This window comes from Patiria miniata, unplaced genomic scaffold, assembly GCF_015706575.1.
Source record: "Patiria miniata isolate m_02_andy unplaced genomic scaffold, ASM1570657v1 HiC_scaffold_16, whole genome shotgun sequence".
Taxonomy (NCBI): Eukaryota; Metazoa; Echinodermata; class Asteroidea; order Valvatida; family Asterinidae; genus Patiria; species Patiria miniata.
Window position 1 is genome coordinate 5,128,713 of NW_024037054.1, and position 19,071 is coordinate 5,147,783.

The window sequence follows — 19,071 nt, forward strand, 5'->3', positions numbered from 1 at the left end:
AGGCTCTAAAATCATGCACGAAAGTGGCAGCTTAAACGTTTTGGACGTTTTTACATCATCTCCTCAGACGGCTCACATTTAAAAAAAAATTGAATTGAAAAAAAAACCAAACAAGCAAAGTTGTGTTAAAAAACACAAATGCCCCGCAACCATGCCTATTTCCATGACATAACACTCTATTAACATCAACTTACCTGGGTCACATGGAACGTTCATTGACATCGTTATTGTTTTCTTTAGGTTATATTGTATTGATGCCTATAATGCCTCTATTGATGCCTATAGTATAATGCCTACATGTATATTGATGCCTATAATGCCTATATTGATGCCTATAATGCCTATATTGATGCCTATAATGCCTATATTGATGCCTATAATGCCTATATTGATGCCTATAATGAATTTTTGTTTTATCCATTTGGATATTCAATTGATGATCGAATATTCCGTAAATGGCATGGCCCTATTAGACAGTACATCTTTTGCTACATGTGTTAGTTTCCTTACCTGTGGTTTCCCTGAATGTGGGAATGTCGTCATCATCTTCCGTGGATGAACTCCCGACGGTTAGGACCTGCACCGTGGTCAGCGAGGAGTTCAGGGAAAAAGACGCCGGCCCGTCAATACCTGCAAGCAATCAGACGCGGCTAATGTTATCGACAGTGCCTGGAAAAACAGTTGGGGAGATTTTAATCGTTTTTATCTTTCTGTCGAAAGAAACTACCACCCGTTGGAGAATTGCCAGGGAAAATAACGTTAGTGGGAATGCCTGAAGTCACGATTGCTAACGAAATTAAAAGAGAAACACTGAAATCGGTTTCCTGAGGAAATCAAATGATCTTATTCACAATGGTTAGTGTATAGGGCGAGTCAGAATGATCTGGACCCAAGTTCACCATTTTTTGTGTGGCAAATAGAGTATTTTGAGGAAAAAAATGAGTGTTTCATTTGATTATTACCTTGTCTTCCACAGGAATTTTGAATTTTTCAAAAATTAGTGGCTGTGGTGAGGAGTTATACCATTTTCATTGAAGTGGCTCATTTTCCAGTCTGCACACGGAATTGGTTTTGCCTTTTTTTAAATGTGTCAATAACTTCAAGTGAGTCAGTCACCATGACTAGGTTTTTATTTGTTTATACACTGCTTCACATCAGTACGCGATTTCGATAAATTTGTTGAAACATGGAACTGTGGTCAGAGAGTTTTTTTTTTAGCGTGCGTTCTTTGCTAACGCTTTTCTTCAAAATGGTACAATGGACATGAAACGTTCACCAAATACAATGTATGTCCAAAATACCAGCCTATAACATATCTCATTTGCACATGTTGTGATAATTGCTACATATTTTTAAATATTTTCTTAAATTTGGGTCCAGATCATTCCGACTCACCCCGAAGTAGTGCCATTTTGTATCCAGAATCATACTTGGGAGATATTCACAGTCGATGTCTGTTTTTCATTCTCAAAGTGAGTGGGGGGGGGGGGGGGGGGGTTGTCTTTTTACGAGCGTCAATTCAAGGCACAAATCTAATGCCTTAACTTTCGGAAGTAGGACTATGCTGTGAATGACAATTGCCAATGCGTCTCGTACCCAAGAGTAATGTGCATTGATCGCCGAGCCGGCCAGGAAATCAGCTGAAAGGGATTCAGTTTCTGTAAAAAGCCTCAATAAACATCCATACATGTATGTTCTTCAGTTCTTTCGTCTCTTATCAGCGGACTGCTATCAATTTGCCATTCGTTTTGTCAGTCAATCATGCATAGATGTGAATAACAGTCCCTACATTTACAGCCACTAATGGGAATCCGTTATGTGTACTTGCATTTTACATATGTACTTGGCCACTGAATGGGTTTTGCCATGTCTGCTTTTTGGCTTCTTTGCATAGTTAAAGCTATAGTCCATCAGTTGCAGCTATCCAAAAATTAACTGCCGAAATTAGTGTTGAAAAACATACTTGGTGGAAAGATAGTAAGGGGACTAAACTCCCTGTGAAATTATTCTTTCTGGCAAGCTGTCATTTTGAAGAAATCAACAAAAGAAGGCCTTTCCTACGGTGTGTCTTAAGACGCACCGTTGGAAATTTCCGTTAGTAGTTCGTTTTTTTTTATTCGACGAAGGCACGCAAGCATTGACACGATGCACACGCGCGTGTGGTTGCTTTAATTCATCGGTTCAGTGCGCGACATCGTGTAGCTGCAATCGGCTCAGTGAGAACGTGTCTCAGACGCTGAATTCAGGCCCAATTCAAAACATGATTCAGCAACTTTTGATTTGAAATCGAGATCCTACAATGCTGTTTTTCTCGAAATATACATTTGAAGCTGAGCTGAAACGTCATCAGGTTAGTTGTTCAGCACCCTTCTTTAGATTTTGAGCACGTTTGTTGCTTCAAACGAACAAAATGCACAAATTACCAATGATGGACTATACTTTTAAGGAAAATTTTTGCTTTTGTTGTCATTTTTCTTTCTTTTTCTCCTTTTTCTTTTTGTTCTATCCCAAATCCAACAGAAATTGTACACGTTTTGGTCTCTACATAACTTTGAGATAAAAATGGTCATACCGTATTCCTTTTAAACTTAACCAGGACTAACATACATGTAGACAAAGACCATATAGCAAAGATGACGCCGGCTTGTTGCAACATGACGTCATCATGGGAGATGTCACGTCATCTTAAAGGCAAATACTTTAATTTGACGTCAGGGAGACGTCATCATGTGATTTTATAGGGCCTATACATTATATAATCTTTTCAGCATTAAAAAAAAAATTCACTCTATGTAGCGAACGAAACATGCTACATTCAAACTTCTTTTTGTACATGTAACATTTTTGGTAGGTCATGATCATTTGCACAGAATAGTGAACATGTGTGGCATCACTATGATGTCATAAAAGGCAATTTCATACAGAATAAGATATCTTATTGTCACGGAACTTTGTTTGTACATGTAATTGAACATTTACATGACTGCACATGTAACAAAAAACCAAAGGATTTTAAAAATTAGAATGCGGAAAAGCCCTGTGCCCTGTTCATCGAACAGACATAGACCTTTAGTTTTCTCTTTATGTAGTTGTCTGAAGTCCATTTTTTAATCTTTACAAATGGGGTATTCCTGGTTCTTACATACCTCCTTGAACCAGGAAAACTGTTGACCACGATAAAAAAAATAGGTCAGTAATGTGCACCATGTGTACATTTATACATGTAATTGTTTGGTAACATATCACGATGCTCTAGATTATCTTTCTATTAATCTGAGAAACCCGAGTGGATAGTTTCAAACCAAAGGTTGACGATGAAGTGGATTGAACGGGATGAACTTTGAAGGTACCGGTAGAGTACATATCATTTGTCCCTTTTTTTCGTTTGAAGCAACAAACCTGCCGGGTACACAAAATCTGTAGAAGAGTGCTTAACAACTAACCTGATGAAGTTTTAGCTCAGTGAATGCTGTATATTCCGAGAAAACAACATTCTAGATGTTGTTTTCAATTAAAATCTTGCGAGTCATGTTTTGAATTGCACCCGAACTCAGCGTCCGGGACACATTCTCATTCAGCCGATTGCATACGCGATCTCATGCACCGAGCCGACGAATTATAGCAACCTTGCGCGCGTGTGGGTCGTGTTAATGCTGGTGCACACCCATTCACAGCTTCGTAGAAATAAAAGCTAACTAATAACGGAAATTTCCTAAATGCGTCTTAAGACGCAGCTTTGAAAATGACCTTCTTTTATTGTTTTCTTCAAAATGACAGCATGCCAGAAGGAATACCGGTACTTTCACAGGGAGTTTAGTACCATTACTAGCTTTAAACCAAACTTATGCTTTTCAACAATAATTTTGTCTGTTACTTTTTGGACAGCTGCAAATGATATACCCTAACTTTAATAGAAAGTCAATTTATGCAAACAAAGAGCAACCCCAGATGCAGCAGAATACTTACATTGTACATACATGTTTCTACAATGTATAACCAATTAACTATTCAATAAATAATGGTACATCACGACACACTTCAATGCATTAGCTCTAACCTAATAAAGAAAGGGGGCCTCAAAATAACACTAAAATTACATCTGGCATGTCTGGGCATGAAAAAGTGGACATGGCTAAAAATTAAAAAAGTAATGAAATCTTCAAAATTGCAAACATCACAACCTCCTATTTTGCTTCATATTCAAGCAGACAGACCTTTCATTTGACATGTTTGAGTGATGTGACTGAGAATATGGAAATGAACTTTTTTTTTGGTTAAAAAACTGGTTTTGGGGCTAAAATTATGGATTTTAGGAAGTCATTTTGGCACCTTGTTTTTACATGCAAATTGCAAGGGTTTTTGTGAACTTTTGTTTTTAAGGCAGAGAAAGGTTCATATTTTATTTCACTTCAGTCTGCATTAAAGTTGAAACATGTGTGTACATAGGGGAGACAAGTTTGCAGCACATTCAACATTAAAAAAAAAATGAATCTGGAACATTTTCTAAATCCTCAGGATTTTTTTGTAGTGTTAAACTGATCTCTTTTACCAATGAAGAATGCAGATAAAATATACAAGTTTATCGTGAAGCCGTACAAATAGATTCACGTACACTGTACATTGTACAATGTATACATGTATGGTACAGACAGTGTGTTCCTCATTAACATAAACAAAAAAAAACCAGACGATTTGTTTTCACCACAGTCTTTTTATTCAGTTCATAGACAGACAGGCGAGGGGCCTTCTTTCAAACAGCACGTAAAAGCAGGTATATTTTGCTCCATCAAAATAAACAGAATATTGAAAGCAAATCCCCTGCCTGCTGGCAAGCGACAATGCCAGCCGAGTCTAAAGGGCAAATTGTCGGCCGTAACGCGGCAAGTCTAATCAGACGCTGGAACTTTTAAGAGACGGCTCATCCTCATCCGAGGAGAGGCCGGCGAGCGAGAGATGAAATTGGATCGGGATTGACGACGCTGTCAGAATCACCACCGCGTGTTTATATGAGGACCTTGGAAACGAGGGGGTGAGGACGGGGGAGGGGAGATGGCTGGATTGAAGAAAAGCGGAAAACGAATGAGTGACAAAGTCCACTCGTGGTCCAGTGAAGGGTGGGTGTAAAGAGATCAGTTTCGAGATTTGGACAACTGCTTCATCGCATCTTGCTGGATTTGTTTTGGGACGGCAGCGTGTACAACACGCACAATGTGATGTACAATGTACATGGCAGTTTTAACGATGAAGTCAAGTTCAAAAGTAAATCACAAGTTCATCACAAGTCAGATCAAAAGTAAATCACAAGTCCTTTAACGTGTCCCGTCAAAAGTATACAGTGGAATCTAGATAAGTCAAACCTCGGGGGAATTGGTTCAAATTTCGAGTTAAGCAGACTTTTGAGTTATCCAATGGATTTTCTATTCAACAACAATTAACGGGAGTAAGTTTTTACTTTGAGTTACATGTAGAAGGGTTTTGAGTTAACAGGTTTTGACTTATCAAGATTTCACTGTACATATACATGTAACTTAAAGTATACAGGGATGAACAATAACGAGGAAGGCTTTTGCGACAGTTCATTGGAGTAGCTAGTTACTTAACTTGAGATTGGGGGATTTGTGGGGACATGTGAGGACTTGTGGACTTGACTACAACACTGAACTCACAGAGGACTGTGATGTCCACTCAAAAGTAACAAGGGATGAACAATGACAAGGAATGCTTTTGCGACAGTTCATTTTAGTAGGTACATGTAGTTACTTAACTTGAGATTGGGGGATTTGTGGGGACATGTGAGGACTTGTGATGGACTCGACTACAACACTGAACTCAGGCAGAGGACTGTGACAGTCAAAGATTGTGACGGACAGATTTAACGTATTAGAAGGGGGCGTGGGAGATGGTGTATTACATGTATTATCCAAGACTGCACTCGCAACTACATGTACACGTACATGTACTTGTACTTAATAACTGTCCTAAGCTCATCGGCACACCACCTACACGACCTTATCCCAGTCGAGAGTACAGCCATATGTACATGGCCAGCTGATACTGCGTGACCCCCAGGCATGTCTTCGATCCGAGGGTTCCTTCAATTGGCTCAATAAACTGGCCCTTTCCTTAATTGAGCGCACGCTAGAGAGGTTTCCGACTAATCCATGACCGCAGGCGATTTTCCGTAGCACCACCTTGCGCAAGATTTCCTTCCTTTTTGAAAATGAGGAGATGTGGGCTAGGGGGGCATGATAAGAATGCAGACTATCTACTTGGATCGTGTTTTTGATGGAGCGCAAGATATGGAAAGTAGAAATTAGGTTTAATAAGGTCTGCCCTGTAACTCTTTATTAACAGGCCCTACATGTATCTATGTGTAATGCGCGATCTATAAAGTTTCTGACCCTGCCAGAACTGCTCCATCCGTTCAGCTGTTCCTGACTTTCCCTGTTTTTGTAAGGGTACATATCAGACATGCGATTAGCAGTGAAGAGACGAAAATGGGGCAAGTCTACGCTGCACACAACTTTCTGTTTTCTGAATTTTTAATGCAGGGATGCAAGTGGCTTTTTTCCTCCAGGGCCAGAAAAATTTGACACGGTCACAACACACTATATAGTTTGCTATACCACACACATGTTATGGACGCAATCTGGCAAAATGAGACGGAACTGGGCAGAGCTTGAAATGAGAGTTTGCAGGTATTAGGAAAGAGAATACAATTCTCCTTTTAATACAATACTGTTTGTTGCACTTTAATCAGACATTCCATTGACAAGTTATAGCTGTTTAAAGTTTGCATTTATCAACACGTCCAAAAAGTAGAATACCGAGAAAAAGGCCTATATAGTTTTGAGTTCTGTAGCCATGAAATGGAAGATGACAATTGTTTTTCCTTAAAAACACTTTTATTCCACAATGTTTGTACTATTTCTTTAAAATATACATGTATGTACGGTAGTAGACATATCAAAGATTTACAATAAATAAAAAAAAAAAAAAAAAAAAAAATCACCCAAATCCATTTCTCCCCTCATTTTTTTCTCCACTATGGCCTGTGCCCAGTTCCATCTCATTTTGCAAGAAACACCTCACATATGTCGACAATGAACGTACAATGCATTCCTCTATCGCGCTAGCAGGGCCATCGTCACGGAGCAGCACATGCACAATAATCCGAGACACGCACACCAGTGCGCACTTGGCTTTTAAACTATCATTCATTGATGAATGCGGCGAGTCTATGCAGAAAACTAACACTCGATTGAGCGCACTTGGCACGAGTCTAGCATGACAACACATAATGTGTAACAAATATTCAATCAGGAAATTTGATTCTTTTCAACTACCCTTCATCTTCACCTTCCGTGTTTACAAAAAAAGATTGCTCTTCCAAGAATCGTTGGCCACCAGCCAGAACAATTACTAATGAAGAACATCGGGGGGAAAGAGGGAATATTTCACCTTGAAGCCCGTCGCTGGCGGAGGAACTGTGGGATGGGGAGACCAGCGGCCGCGTCTCCTCGGGTACCTTGCGTCGCGACTTGCCCCCTGAACCCTGCCGCTCCTCGTTGGGCTGCACCGCCATCGGCTGGTTGTATTTTTTCTTCTTTTCACGCAGGAGGGCACGCTGCACAGCATCAATTACGTAAATAATGGAGCAGAAAAATGAAAAAAAAATAGAGGATCAGTTAAGACAAGACTCAAGGCCGACTGTGAAGCGCTAATGGGTTTAATGAAGAAAGGGCTACTCACACATGGTTCATTTCATGTAAATAACAATGTGCAGTTGCAAATTCAAGGGTTAGATCACTGAATAATGAGACAATGTCAAGATTTAAGCTGCTTGCAGTTGAGCACTTTGCCAGGCCTTGCAGTCGATTTGTGGACCTGTGAACAAAAGAGGTCCATATGATGCAGAGCTTACATGTAATATGTTGTGGACTTGCATAGGTCCACACACACAGGCTAACATACCTACTGTGGACATTCAGGAGAAACCGGAGGAAAAAACCCTCATTTTACTCGTACTGTGAACACTCTCTCAACCCAAATTATTATCATGATTTCCTTGAGTGTTCCTCTTCATTTTGCGACCGATAACCCTAACCCCAAAACCCTACCCCAAAATGCCTCTAAACCGGTTTTCCCAGAGAGGGGGAAACCATGTGTGGACCTGGCTTAGTCCACAGAAGGTTCACACAACCTGCATCGTGTGGGCTTGTTTTGTTTCCAGGTCCACACAAAGATGGCAACGTTGGCACAGTGTTTTCCACTTTCTGAACAACAGTGTTAGACGCATTTTGGGGATAGGGTTACTTACAACAAAATGAAGTAGAGCATTCAAGTAGGCCCTATATCAAGGTCAAAACTTCACTTTCAAATTTGTTTTGCCGTGCCATACTGTCCACATACTGTATGTATTAACACAATCATGGGTGGGTTTACCTATACTTTGGTGGCCTATTTTTCCACTTCACTTCCAACTCTAACATCCAATTTAAAAAATCATTGGGCTGAAATTCGATACTAGTGTACAAGTATTTCACAAACTTGTTGAAACATTTTTAGCCCAATGCCCACACACACACAAATGTTTGCAGCATAAAGTTGATAAAGCGGCATAAAGCTGCGAGTGACGTCTATATATATACACACAGGGGGGAAAAAAATTCTCGCAGTTACGTTTTGAGGCAAAGCATGCATTAGTCAAAACGATAAGAGTAAATCGCTGCTCTGCCCTCCCATTTCCAATAGACCTTGCAATCAGGGACATTTAACACGGTTTGCCGGACTTGGGACCGCAGTGAACCGCACCTGTTTTTCCAGTTTCTGCTCCCGAAGGCTGAAGGGCGATGCGCCTTGCTCATCGTCCATGATGCTGCCGGGAGGTGCCGAGTTGTTATTCCATCCGCCTCCCTGGCTGGGTGATAATGAGGAACTGCGCAAGGAAAAAAAGAGAAAGGCATGAGAAAAAAATTCTTTCAGAAACGATGACAGATGCAGGAATGGGATTGTCCATTAAAAAAAAAAAAAGTCTAAAAATTGACGACTTGTCGGAAAAATGCATCTTTCTATACTAATAATGTCTTTCTCTCAGATTGAAAAAAGTCTGATTTCAGACAAAAGTCTGAAAATGTAATGCCTGCAGATGATGACATCAATTAAATAAACAAACTAAACAATCGTAGAAATGTATGGTTGTGGTCTGAATACAAACGTGGGCTACCGGTACATGTAAATGATAATTTTAACGAACTGTGCATGTGTGCATTATGTGTGTATGAACTTGCACGTACATTACTCATTCTTTTGTACTGTCAGTTTTTCTTATTGTTAGTTGACTTGTGAATTGGATACAAGCAAAGTCACACGTACATTTGTGTCCAACAATATTTTATTCAGTTCTTGAAATTTCATGCACATTTACAAACATACTGGTACATGTACAATGTAATTGTAATGTAATTGTTCCTGTGTGTACGTGCATGTGTAATCTGGGATGATGTAAACATGTAATATTTGGTACAGAAAGGCAGATATTGGTACTTTAAGGAATTGTTTGTGAGAAAGTTGCATTTTTGTCAATATCTTTGCATGATTCAGGTGGAGGGAGAAAGATATTCCTTTTGTGGTGGACTTAGTAAAAAAAAAAAAAAAGAAGACATAAAAAGGAAAACGAAAAAAAAAATAATCCCACAAATTATCAGTGAGACAGGGGCCGCAAATGACGTCAACAAGATATTTGTTACCATGGCAACTATGGCAACGGAGAGGAAAGCAATTACTACTAAGCATCTGGCACAGACCGGTCTTTCCAGGCGTTGATTCACGGTTCGCGTTGCCTTGGAAGTCGCTTGAGTGAAATCTATCTGAGTACAGAAAACTGACGTCTTCAGCCCCAACCACCCCCCCCCCAACAATTCATCCTTTGTCGTGCTTGTCTTTACACTGACTTGGTGTTTCAGTTCTTTGCAATGGGCAGTAGTGGGGCTATTCCCCTTGTGCCTTTTGTAAGGGAATAAATATGTGCTTGGCGGGTTTTAAACAAGAACGTTTAAGACTGGCTCAAGGGACTGGACAGTGATTATGGCCCGAGGCATTATCGGTGACAAGGCCCCTGAGCCCGTCTTATACGTATTTGTTTAACACCGGCCAAACACATTTTATTCCAATTCATAAATTACCTTTGAGTCAAAAAGTCAAAACAAGTCAAAAATCATAAATTTATAATGATTTTGTTCAACAATTTTGCTTCATGTTTTCTTAAACATCCCTCTAGCCATGTTAGGATAGTACCGCTCACGAGTAGTTGTAAACATCTCCTTATATGGAGATTGGCGGCGTGCGCGTGGCGCGTACTGCGTGATGTGGCACAGAACGCGGCAGTGCCGGTGTAGTGTTAATTTAGGACTCTCGAAATACGGACTCATTGGTAGTATTGGGCATGCCTAAGCGAACATTGTGAACGTTCGACCAATAAAAGGGTATGGGTCCACATTTCATAGAAGTCCAAATTTCACGTGACCCCGGAAAAGTGTTTTACGACCTGCCAGCTGGTGTTTTATCAACATTTTAAAACCACCCACGTGACAGGCTCTCGACCAATAGGAATGGGTAAACTGTTTATTAATAAACTTTAAATGTGAATCACATTCACTTACTCATTTTGTTGTTTTGTTTTTGCATACTGTATGCAATCTTGCAGGCTAAATATTTTTTACACATTCTTCGCGTGACACAAGTTATGAACTTGATATACATGTAAACACATTCTGGAAATACAGTACATGTAGAGAACTTAAAGGGAATAAACAACATTTGCTTTTGCTGTAATTTTCAGAAATGGATAGATGGGGGGGGGTGTTAGTATTTTACAGCAAATATCGTAACACTAACTTGTTTGAAGATTTGTGTTTGTAGATCCTGAAAAAAACAAAAAACGCGAAAAACTCACTTTCTTGTAGTCTGGTTCCCTGAGCAACTTATAGACGTCGGGGAATTGTAAGGTCAGGGAACCAGTCTAGCTGGCTTGTACCCATTCAAAATGCGGACTAACTCACTCTGATAAACTGGGAGCAGTGCATTGTGTACTTGAAGAAAAAAAAGCCAGTTTTTTCCAACGCTGGTCGGCTGGCCAGCATTGGAAATTGAAACAAAAATACCACTTTTCTTGAATATGTCAGCACACCAGGTGCCATGATTTTACAGGATGCTTTAGACTGCCACTCACTAACAGTCCAGTAAGGTACCGGGTATTTCATGATAACTTGGTAGTTTTGTTTTTTGATGTTTGCAAATGTTGTACATTCCCTTTCAATGGATTTTATGTACCAATACATTTACAATACTTACCGTATTGTATCATTTGGTTCAATACATGTATGTAAGTGTACATGTACTTGAATCTATGTGTGTGTAATGGTCTGTGCATAATGTTCGTACGCGCATGTACAACTACATATATGTACATGTAACGGTAGTACTCGTATTTTGAATTAAATTTTATAGACGATTAAAAATCCATGCCTAGCCTTTCATTGCGGGCGGTTGCTAGGCACCCTCTGTGGTTGCCTTAGTGATTGTGTTCCTTTATGAAACCACACAACACGGCTCAGTGCACACATGCCATGACTGTCTGTATATTGCACAGGCTCTCCTGTGCTATGCATTGTGAGAGGCATTGCAGAGAGCTGTACACAACACAGCTGATTGTCCTTCAAATCCATTTGTACATGTTCAAATGCATACAAATGTACATGTGTACAATGAAATGATGAATTGTACACAGGCAACAAAATGTGCAGGGGAACAACTTGCAATATGCTCGGTACACAAATGCACGTATGGCATCAAAATATAAAAATATGTACCGGTAGCAATACTATTGCTACATGTATATTTTTATATTATGATGCCATACATGTACATGTACGTGCATTTGTGTACCGAGCATATTGCAAGTTGTTTACAAGTACATGTACATAGTACACGTACATAGTACACGTACATAGTACACTGAACCATACTTAAATGGAACTTCTACAGTGTCCATGTACTACTCTATCATGTCTATTACTATACCTCATGTATTCATGATCAAGAGCCAAATTCTAACAGGTCCATTCCCATCAGCTATTTTTGCTGTTTAGTAAGCGCGCACGCGAGTATTCACGCCCTTTTTTAGTAGAGGAGGCATGATGCCTCCTCTACTAAAAAAGTGGTCCACAATGCGGTAGAACTAGAAAGTCTTAGGAGAACTTTACTTTATTGCAATAGCACTGAGCTTTTCTGAGGTTGAGCAATAAATTCTTCTGGTGAGCTGGACAAGTTTTTTCGAAGATTTTATGCCACAATTTGTGTGTGAGGTACAGTAAAACAATTATAACGTGGTTTATTTCAGGTGGTTCACCTCGGGAACTGTCAACTTCCAATACCTCGGGGAGCTACATGTAAATATCGACTATCCAACCTCAAACCATGTTATATTTGTATAATTATATGTACACACATGTAAATGTACATGAATTGACCAAGGCGGCAACATATGAAGTGCCCCAAGCACTAATGGTATTACAAATGTAGATGCACTATAAATTTACTGTGTGCATCCGGACTGAAATAATGACACTCTGGCAATTGGCATTTTAAACCCTAAACTCGACACGTCATTTTTAGTTTTGGGGGAGGGAGAGGTACATGTAGGGGAGGGGGAAAGTTGAATTAGAAGATATTTGTAACGTTGTGTTCCGCGCTTGTCAGACCAAAAATTGGACAACTGACGACTGACGTTACGGTACACAACTTACGTAAATGGGGCCGAAACCAGCTAATGATCTACGGGGCACTCGCAAGATCTACATGTACGTGCACTTAGCGATGTTAAATTGGCTCCCTGAGGTGCAATCAAGAATGCAATTTTCCGCATCGTGACAGCCGATTACAAATACTAGCGCCTGATGGGGCTTCTACCAATCATACTGCACTGTTTACATGGAGCACGCACAGGAAATTGCTACGTGTAAATGGGATGGCCACGGCAATTTACAAGTATATTTCACAGATCTCTGATCACAAAGCACTTGGAAAATGTACATAAATGTATACATTATGTACAACTTTCTTCAAGGTGTATAGAGGTTTATGTAATGGACATTGAATCATGAGAAACAACTTGTTTGCAACAATTAGGCAATTATGTATAGCTCTGTTTCTGTTTAGGCCATTTAAAATTGATTTTTAGGTTTTCATCATCGCCCGCCCCAATGTTCACGCCTGCCCCAATGTTTTTTTTATATTTTATACTTTTTTGTAAAAGTGTGTATTTTCTCTAATAATGTGAATTTTTTCAGACAAGTTTCTCACAAATCCTCAGGCAACTCCGTTTTTCCAACATCCCATGGTGCATAAATGCATGCGGCATGCATGCTTTGCGTGGACACTGGTTCCCACCAATAGACACTGCTAGACGACAATGAGCAGGGCAGGAGCCAGCCTGGTGCATGTCCAAATCATGCCCGAACAGATTTTGAAAGATTTCTAGCGCAACAGCGTTGAAAATGATAAAAACTATGCGAATCTTTAATGAAGGTTTAATTAACAAAAGTTGGTCCCTCTTTCTGCAAATACATATATGTATGTATTTGCTGCTTTCATTTTTTGTTTCTAGGTCTCAATGCCTTTGTTAGTAGCGATTCAGTGAAGCGCGATGTTTTGTGAGTATCTGCCAGTGGTGGGGCTGGTCGTTCACATGGCAGTCGGAAGTTGGGTCCACGCATGATGTTACCGGTGTTGGCCCGGCATTTCCCCTTCACAAGTAGTGATGAAAAGGACTTAAATTTTCCCTTTTTTTAGTGAGTACTGCCTGTTTTCAAAATTAGACCCGTTAACATGGCATCACCTCTTCTAGGTTTAGTATCATAACATTGGACTTCGGCCCCCTTAAGTCACTTTGGATGTGAAAAATTGGGATTTATAAAATATAAAATATAAATACATGTATCATTCCCCTCCCGACTGATGAAAACCTAACTCAGTTTTAAATATGGCCTTACATGTACTGTGTACACGGCAGACATTCGCTCTTCTACAATGTGAGTTGTCCATTAGTGAAATATGCTGATGATACCGCCCTTATTGGTCTGATACACAAAATCGACAAGTCTATTTACTTGGATCAAATTGGTTGGTTTGTAGACTGTAAACGTAATTTCCTAGAACTGAATCTGATCAAGACGAAAGAAATGTTGGTTGACTTCCGCAAAGCTTATAAGGTGGTACCGGATCCAGTAATAATTGATGGATGTAAAATAGAACGTGTTGCCAACTATAAATATCCAGGAGTCAATTGATGATAAGCTAGACTGGAGCAACCATGTGAATCGTATAGGGAACAGATTCAACTGGAGAATGTACTGCCTGAGGACATTGACCACATTTGATGTCAAGAAGGAAATTAATGAACCCTCCTTTGCAAATCATTCTGGGGCAAGTTGTCCTTTCATTCAAAATCAATCAAGTGACTGTTTCAACAGTTAAGAATTCCCGGACGACATGTACATGTACATAAGCAGGATTGACTGGCTCTGACTGTTTAAGTAACTTGATACAGTTTTGCTTTGACAGTGGGTTATTGATAAGCCAGCTGTGCCCACAACTTGCCTGCTTTTTCTGTTTTCATCGTCTGTTGACTGAGTTTGACTAGTCACAGTGCTTGCTTGACATGATCCAACTGAGAGTGACTAGCCTGCATTAAACATGTTAAAAGTGTAGCGGGGAAGTGACAGGGGAAGTTTTGACTGCCTGTGAATGTTTAAATAGCAGGAGGGTTAACATGACATTCCATGACAACGAAAAAAGTCAGTGACGACACCATCGAATAAGCTTGTAGAATAATCAATGAGTGTTTGCCATGGAGACATGTCTACAATCAACGGCTGCGTGATAAGCTACAACTGGTGTGGGGAGATGCTGGTCATCCTCTCCACAGATGATTTATGGTTAACATTATTCCATGCAGCGGTACACTGAGACCAGTGGTTGAAAACACGTACACATGTAACCGATTTCCTTCATTTTTCACCGGTAGGACCATTAAATGTCATAATGATGCTTTTATAAGATAGTATTTTAACCCTAAGAACCTTCCCTAATCCTCCCAAATCCTCTTTGCAAAATGGAGGATTTAGGCTATGGTCAAAGTGTGTGGCTGATTTTGGAGGATGCACTGTGTCAAGGTCTTACTTAGGCCGGACCTTGTGTTGTTTATGCTCAGCCGTGCATAAATTTAGGCCTACAGGTATAATACACTAGAAATCCTCCTCACAGCTCCACGATTGTCACTGGCTCTACCTCAACATATTGACAGTGATTGCCGGAGGATTTTGCCGGATTGAGGCAGTGGTCACCCTACAAGGACAACATTCAAGTAAAAATGGAGGATTTTGGAGGATTGAGGCTGTAGGCTATTTTTACATGGAGGCAATTGGAGGATTTTGCAGGATTGAGGTTACATCCTAGCCAAAATGTCCAGGGAGTTCAATATCTTAGGGAGTATTAATTTACTGGCTTTTAAGGGGGACTGGGTTTTACAGTTTTTGCAAATATTAAAAAAAAATATCTACTGGTTTTCTTTGAGGGAATGGTTTTTATAGTTACAAACATTTTTAATTCTCCAAATTGATTATTTTTTATAGCGAGCAATTGTAACGTTTTGATGTTGTGATGGTTCAAATCCTGTGTGTATTGTAGGTGATTTTTTTAATGTCTATTATATTTTTAATGAGAGAAAAGAAATGTAATTTCAACTTTTGGATTTAATAAGGTTTTATCTGTCTATCTACTAACGCATGCTTTACATTTTTCCCAACATTAAATTGGTGACAGATGTTTTCAATTACAATTATTTGTTATTACAAAGACAAATGCGAATGGAAATACAGTATGTACATGCGTACATGTACATAGACCCAGAATTGTATGCACTGAATACTACTTAGACACGTGTGTAAAAGTAGGAACTGAAGTTTGATGAGCAATTGAACTGTGCATCTTAAGTGATTAAAGGTTCACACGGTTACTAAGAGAAGAAAACAACTTGGAGATAACATTGTGTCAAATACAAGCCTTTCTATTAATTAAACCAAAGATCAAATATCTGATGATTATGGATTTTGATAAAAAGGAACAGCAGTGCCAATCTGTAAGGTCATCTGGTTTCCAGACCCTAATGAAAACAAATACATGTGCGTATAAACCTAACCATGGCAACAGGCTGGGTGGCACTACCTATAAATAAACTCCGGTGTGGACTTTCACACACTGAGTCAGTAGTCCCAGTTTTGTGTTGTATGATTGCACAGTGTTTATGCAGTTGAGCATACACTTAAGTGTATGTACATTAGGTATATCATTATCAATCGTAGCTTCATGTATGTATTTTGTATACATGTAGATTACATTGTACATGAAGGCACAAATGTATCAGATGCATAATATTTCACATGTGAAATGCTACCAGTATTTTGATCCCAAAAAAGTGGGTCCAAAAAGTTACGGCGTGGGGTTCGGGGCCCGCTTCAGGGCCCCGAAAATTTTGTGGATTCTAGATGCTCTGTGGTGTGATCTGAGACAATTTCTGACCACTTTAACCAATTTTTTTTGAGGAAAAGATGGTGGTGTACGCAGTGCCTGCCTTTATTTCAAAGTCACTTTAAAAAGAAGAATAGGTTCTTATTTGGGGGGGGGGGGCGCATGGCCCCCGTTGCCCCCCCCCCCCCCCCCGGATCCACCCTTGACTTCCCATTATTTCTGCCCCTCCCAAAAAAGAAAATTTCCTGAAACCTTCAAAATCCTTTTTTTTGTAATGTTACATTACTAGTCCTCAATTAATTTTAAGCTTCACATGTTCACACCAATATAACTGAAGTCATCAATGGTTGTTCTGCCATATTGGCCTGCGCACATTGTAAATTTACCGAGAAAAAAAACCACCTGACCATTACCGACTTGCATTGTTGTAATTTAAGTCTACTTCAATGTTTACGCTAAACACAACCTAAACCATTTCATGCATACATGTATGCTCGAAGGGTCACTCACGCGATCTCCCCATCTATCATGTCTATCTACCGTTGGAATGAGGTGGACTATCGAGACGCTGAGGTAAGCGATCGAAACAAGGTTAACCGATGACAACGGAATAGCACAGACATGACAGACGATCTCAAAGAGGCTGCTGTTTTTTTCCCCACTTCTTTTATTATTTTTTTCTATTACTTTAATTGAAAACTGAATTTTGATTTTCAGTTATTTCCTCTGACCCACCCACCCATAATTTCAGAAAAAAAGTTCAAAATTTTAAAACATTGATTATTCTGAATGGCTCCTACTCACCAAAAATTAAAATGTCCAGTCAATGCAAATTTGCATTGATTGACCATAAGCATCACAGCAATTGTGTACATATACATGTAGTTATGGGTCCCTCTTTAGTTTTGGTCAAGTTAGATAGAGTCAAGAGTGTTTTTTATCATTCCAAAATGACTTCTGTAACCCAGGTGCGGATCGGGGGGGGGGGGGGGGGGGGGTATTGAAAATACACCCACTATTGGAAATTCATGGATAACCATAATTTTTTTGGTAAAATTAATTCCCAATCAAAGAATTAATAGGTCTAACTACCGAAACATCAGCCAAGAGCTTATTTCTCAATCTCATTACGTCAATGTTTCAACAATTTACAAAGCAATTAAAATACAAAATGTATGTACTCGTATTGGGTCTGAGTTGGTTGTAATTGTACGTGCAGGGTCCGGCACACCGAAGGTTTAAAACTTACTCACACTCACCGGCACCCGCTCAACTACATGTACAAATTCAACACCGTCAACCATTTAGTGAGCTTGCCGAAGTCGCGGTGTTTGCCATGGTGTGTTTACGATGTCATTTAAACAAGTTTATGCCAGATTATCTCTTTTTATTTTTTAAAATAAAATGTAGTTTCCATTGGAATACAAACTTTTTTTGTGTTTGATAAATCAGGCCGCGTTTTGGGCCCACTTAAAAAGAAATGTGGTCAAATATAGTGATCGATTTTGGCTTGCAAATGAGTACGGTACGGTAAACAGCAAAGCCAAATATATTACAGAAGAATTTTTTAAAGCGTAAAGGTCATATTTCAGTAATCCCATATCCGATTTTGAAAATTCAAACAGCTGTGACTGTGACTGTGTGAGCGTAGATATATGTCTTCTCTCACTTGACACAAAAAGTGGCTTTTAAAACCCTTTAAAAAATTGTGTGCAGTCTTATAATAGACTAGTTGGGCAAGTCCCAAAAACTAAAACTTGATTTTCGTTCTCTAATTATAAGCACGACGCCGTGGCCGCGCCCGTAACTACGCAATCGCCAAAATTAAGCTGGCTTAAAATAGTCAGTCAATGCATATGGATCTATTCCTAATCCTACCACCGTGGTCAATGCAAATGTTGAAAAAAACTTCTTGGCAAAGTTGTCAACATGATTTATTGAGTGATATTTGTCAATATTAATATCATGATTGTATACATGATATGATGATAATTGATAGGCCTATTTACGGTAATATTCTTGCATTTATTTACATGGTTTACATTTACATCGATGTAAACGTTACACTTCCTGAACGCCGTAACATTAGACTGTACTGTAGCCTGTGCGTCTGGTTAACCGTGCGTCTTCCGGCGATGATCGCCCCGCACCGCGGGGCCAGTTATCACGGCTGACCGAGCTAGGAGGATCACGAACATGAGCCCGTTATTTTTATCAAACTCACCCGGTGTCACGGTGATACATCCTTACAGTCTGATTCCTCAGTCTTCCTGATCACGAACTGAAAATACTTAAAGTGTGTTTTGCAGCACGTTCATGTATGTTGAGATGTGGAAGAAAAGACCACTCGATGCTTCGGCTAAATGACAGTCATTAAGAAGCTGCTAGTGCTACTGTATAAAAATATGCACGGTACGATCAGCGGCTACTAAGTGTACATAACAACAATTTTCATTGGCGATAACTGTTCATGTGATCAAATTG

General features: G+C 39.6%; 1 protein-coding gene across 1 annotated transcript in view; it reads right to left on the reverse strand.

Moving 5' to 3' along the window:
• The window catches only part of LOC119722746 (tubby-related protein 3-like), a 30,205-nt gene extending 11,185 nt beyond the window's left edge, over positions 1-19,020 (reverse strand). Inside the window, exons 1-4 of the mRNA XM_038193046.1 lie at positions 18,812-19,020; positions 8,815-8,938; positions 7,462-7,627; positions 511-630 (exon numbers count right to left, since the gene is read on the reverse strand). Of these exons, the coding sequence (XP_038048974.1) occupies positions 511-630; positions 7,462-7,627; positions 8,815-8,938; positions 18,812-18,831 (430 nt within the window). The 5' untranslated portion in view covers positions 18,832-19,020. The remainder of the gene's footprint in view (positions 1-510; positions 631-7,461; positions 7,628-8,814; positions 8,939-18,811) is intronic.
• Between the last annotated feature and the right edge of the window lie 51 nt (positions 19,021-19,071).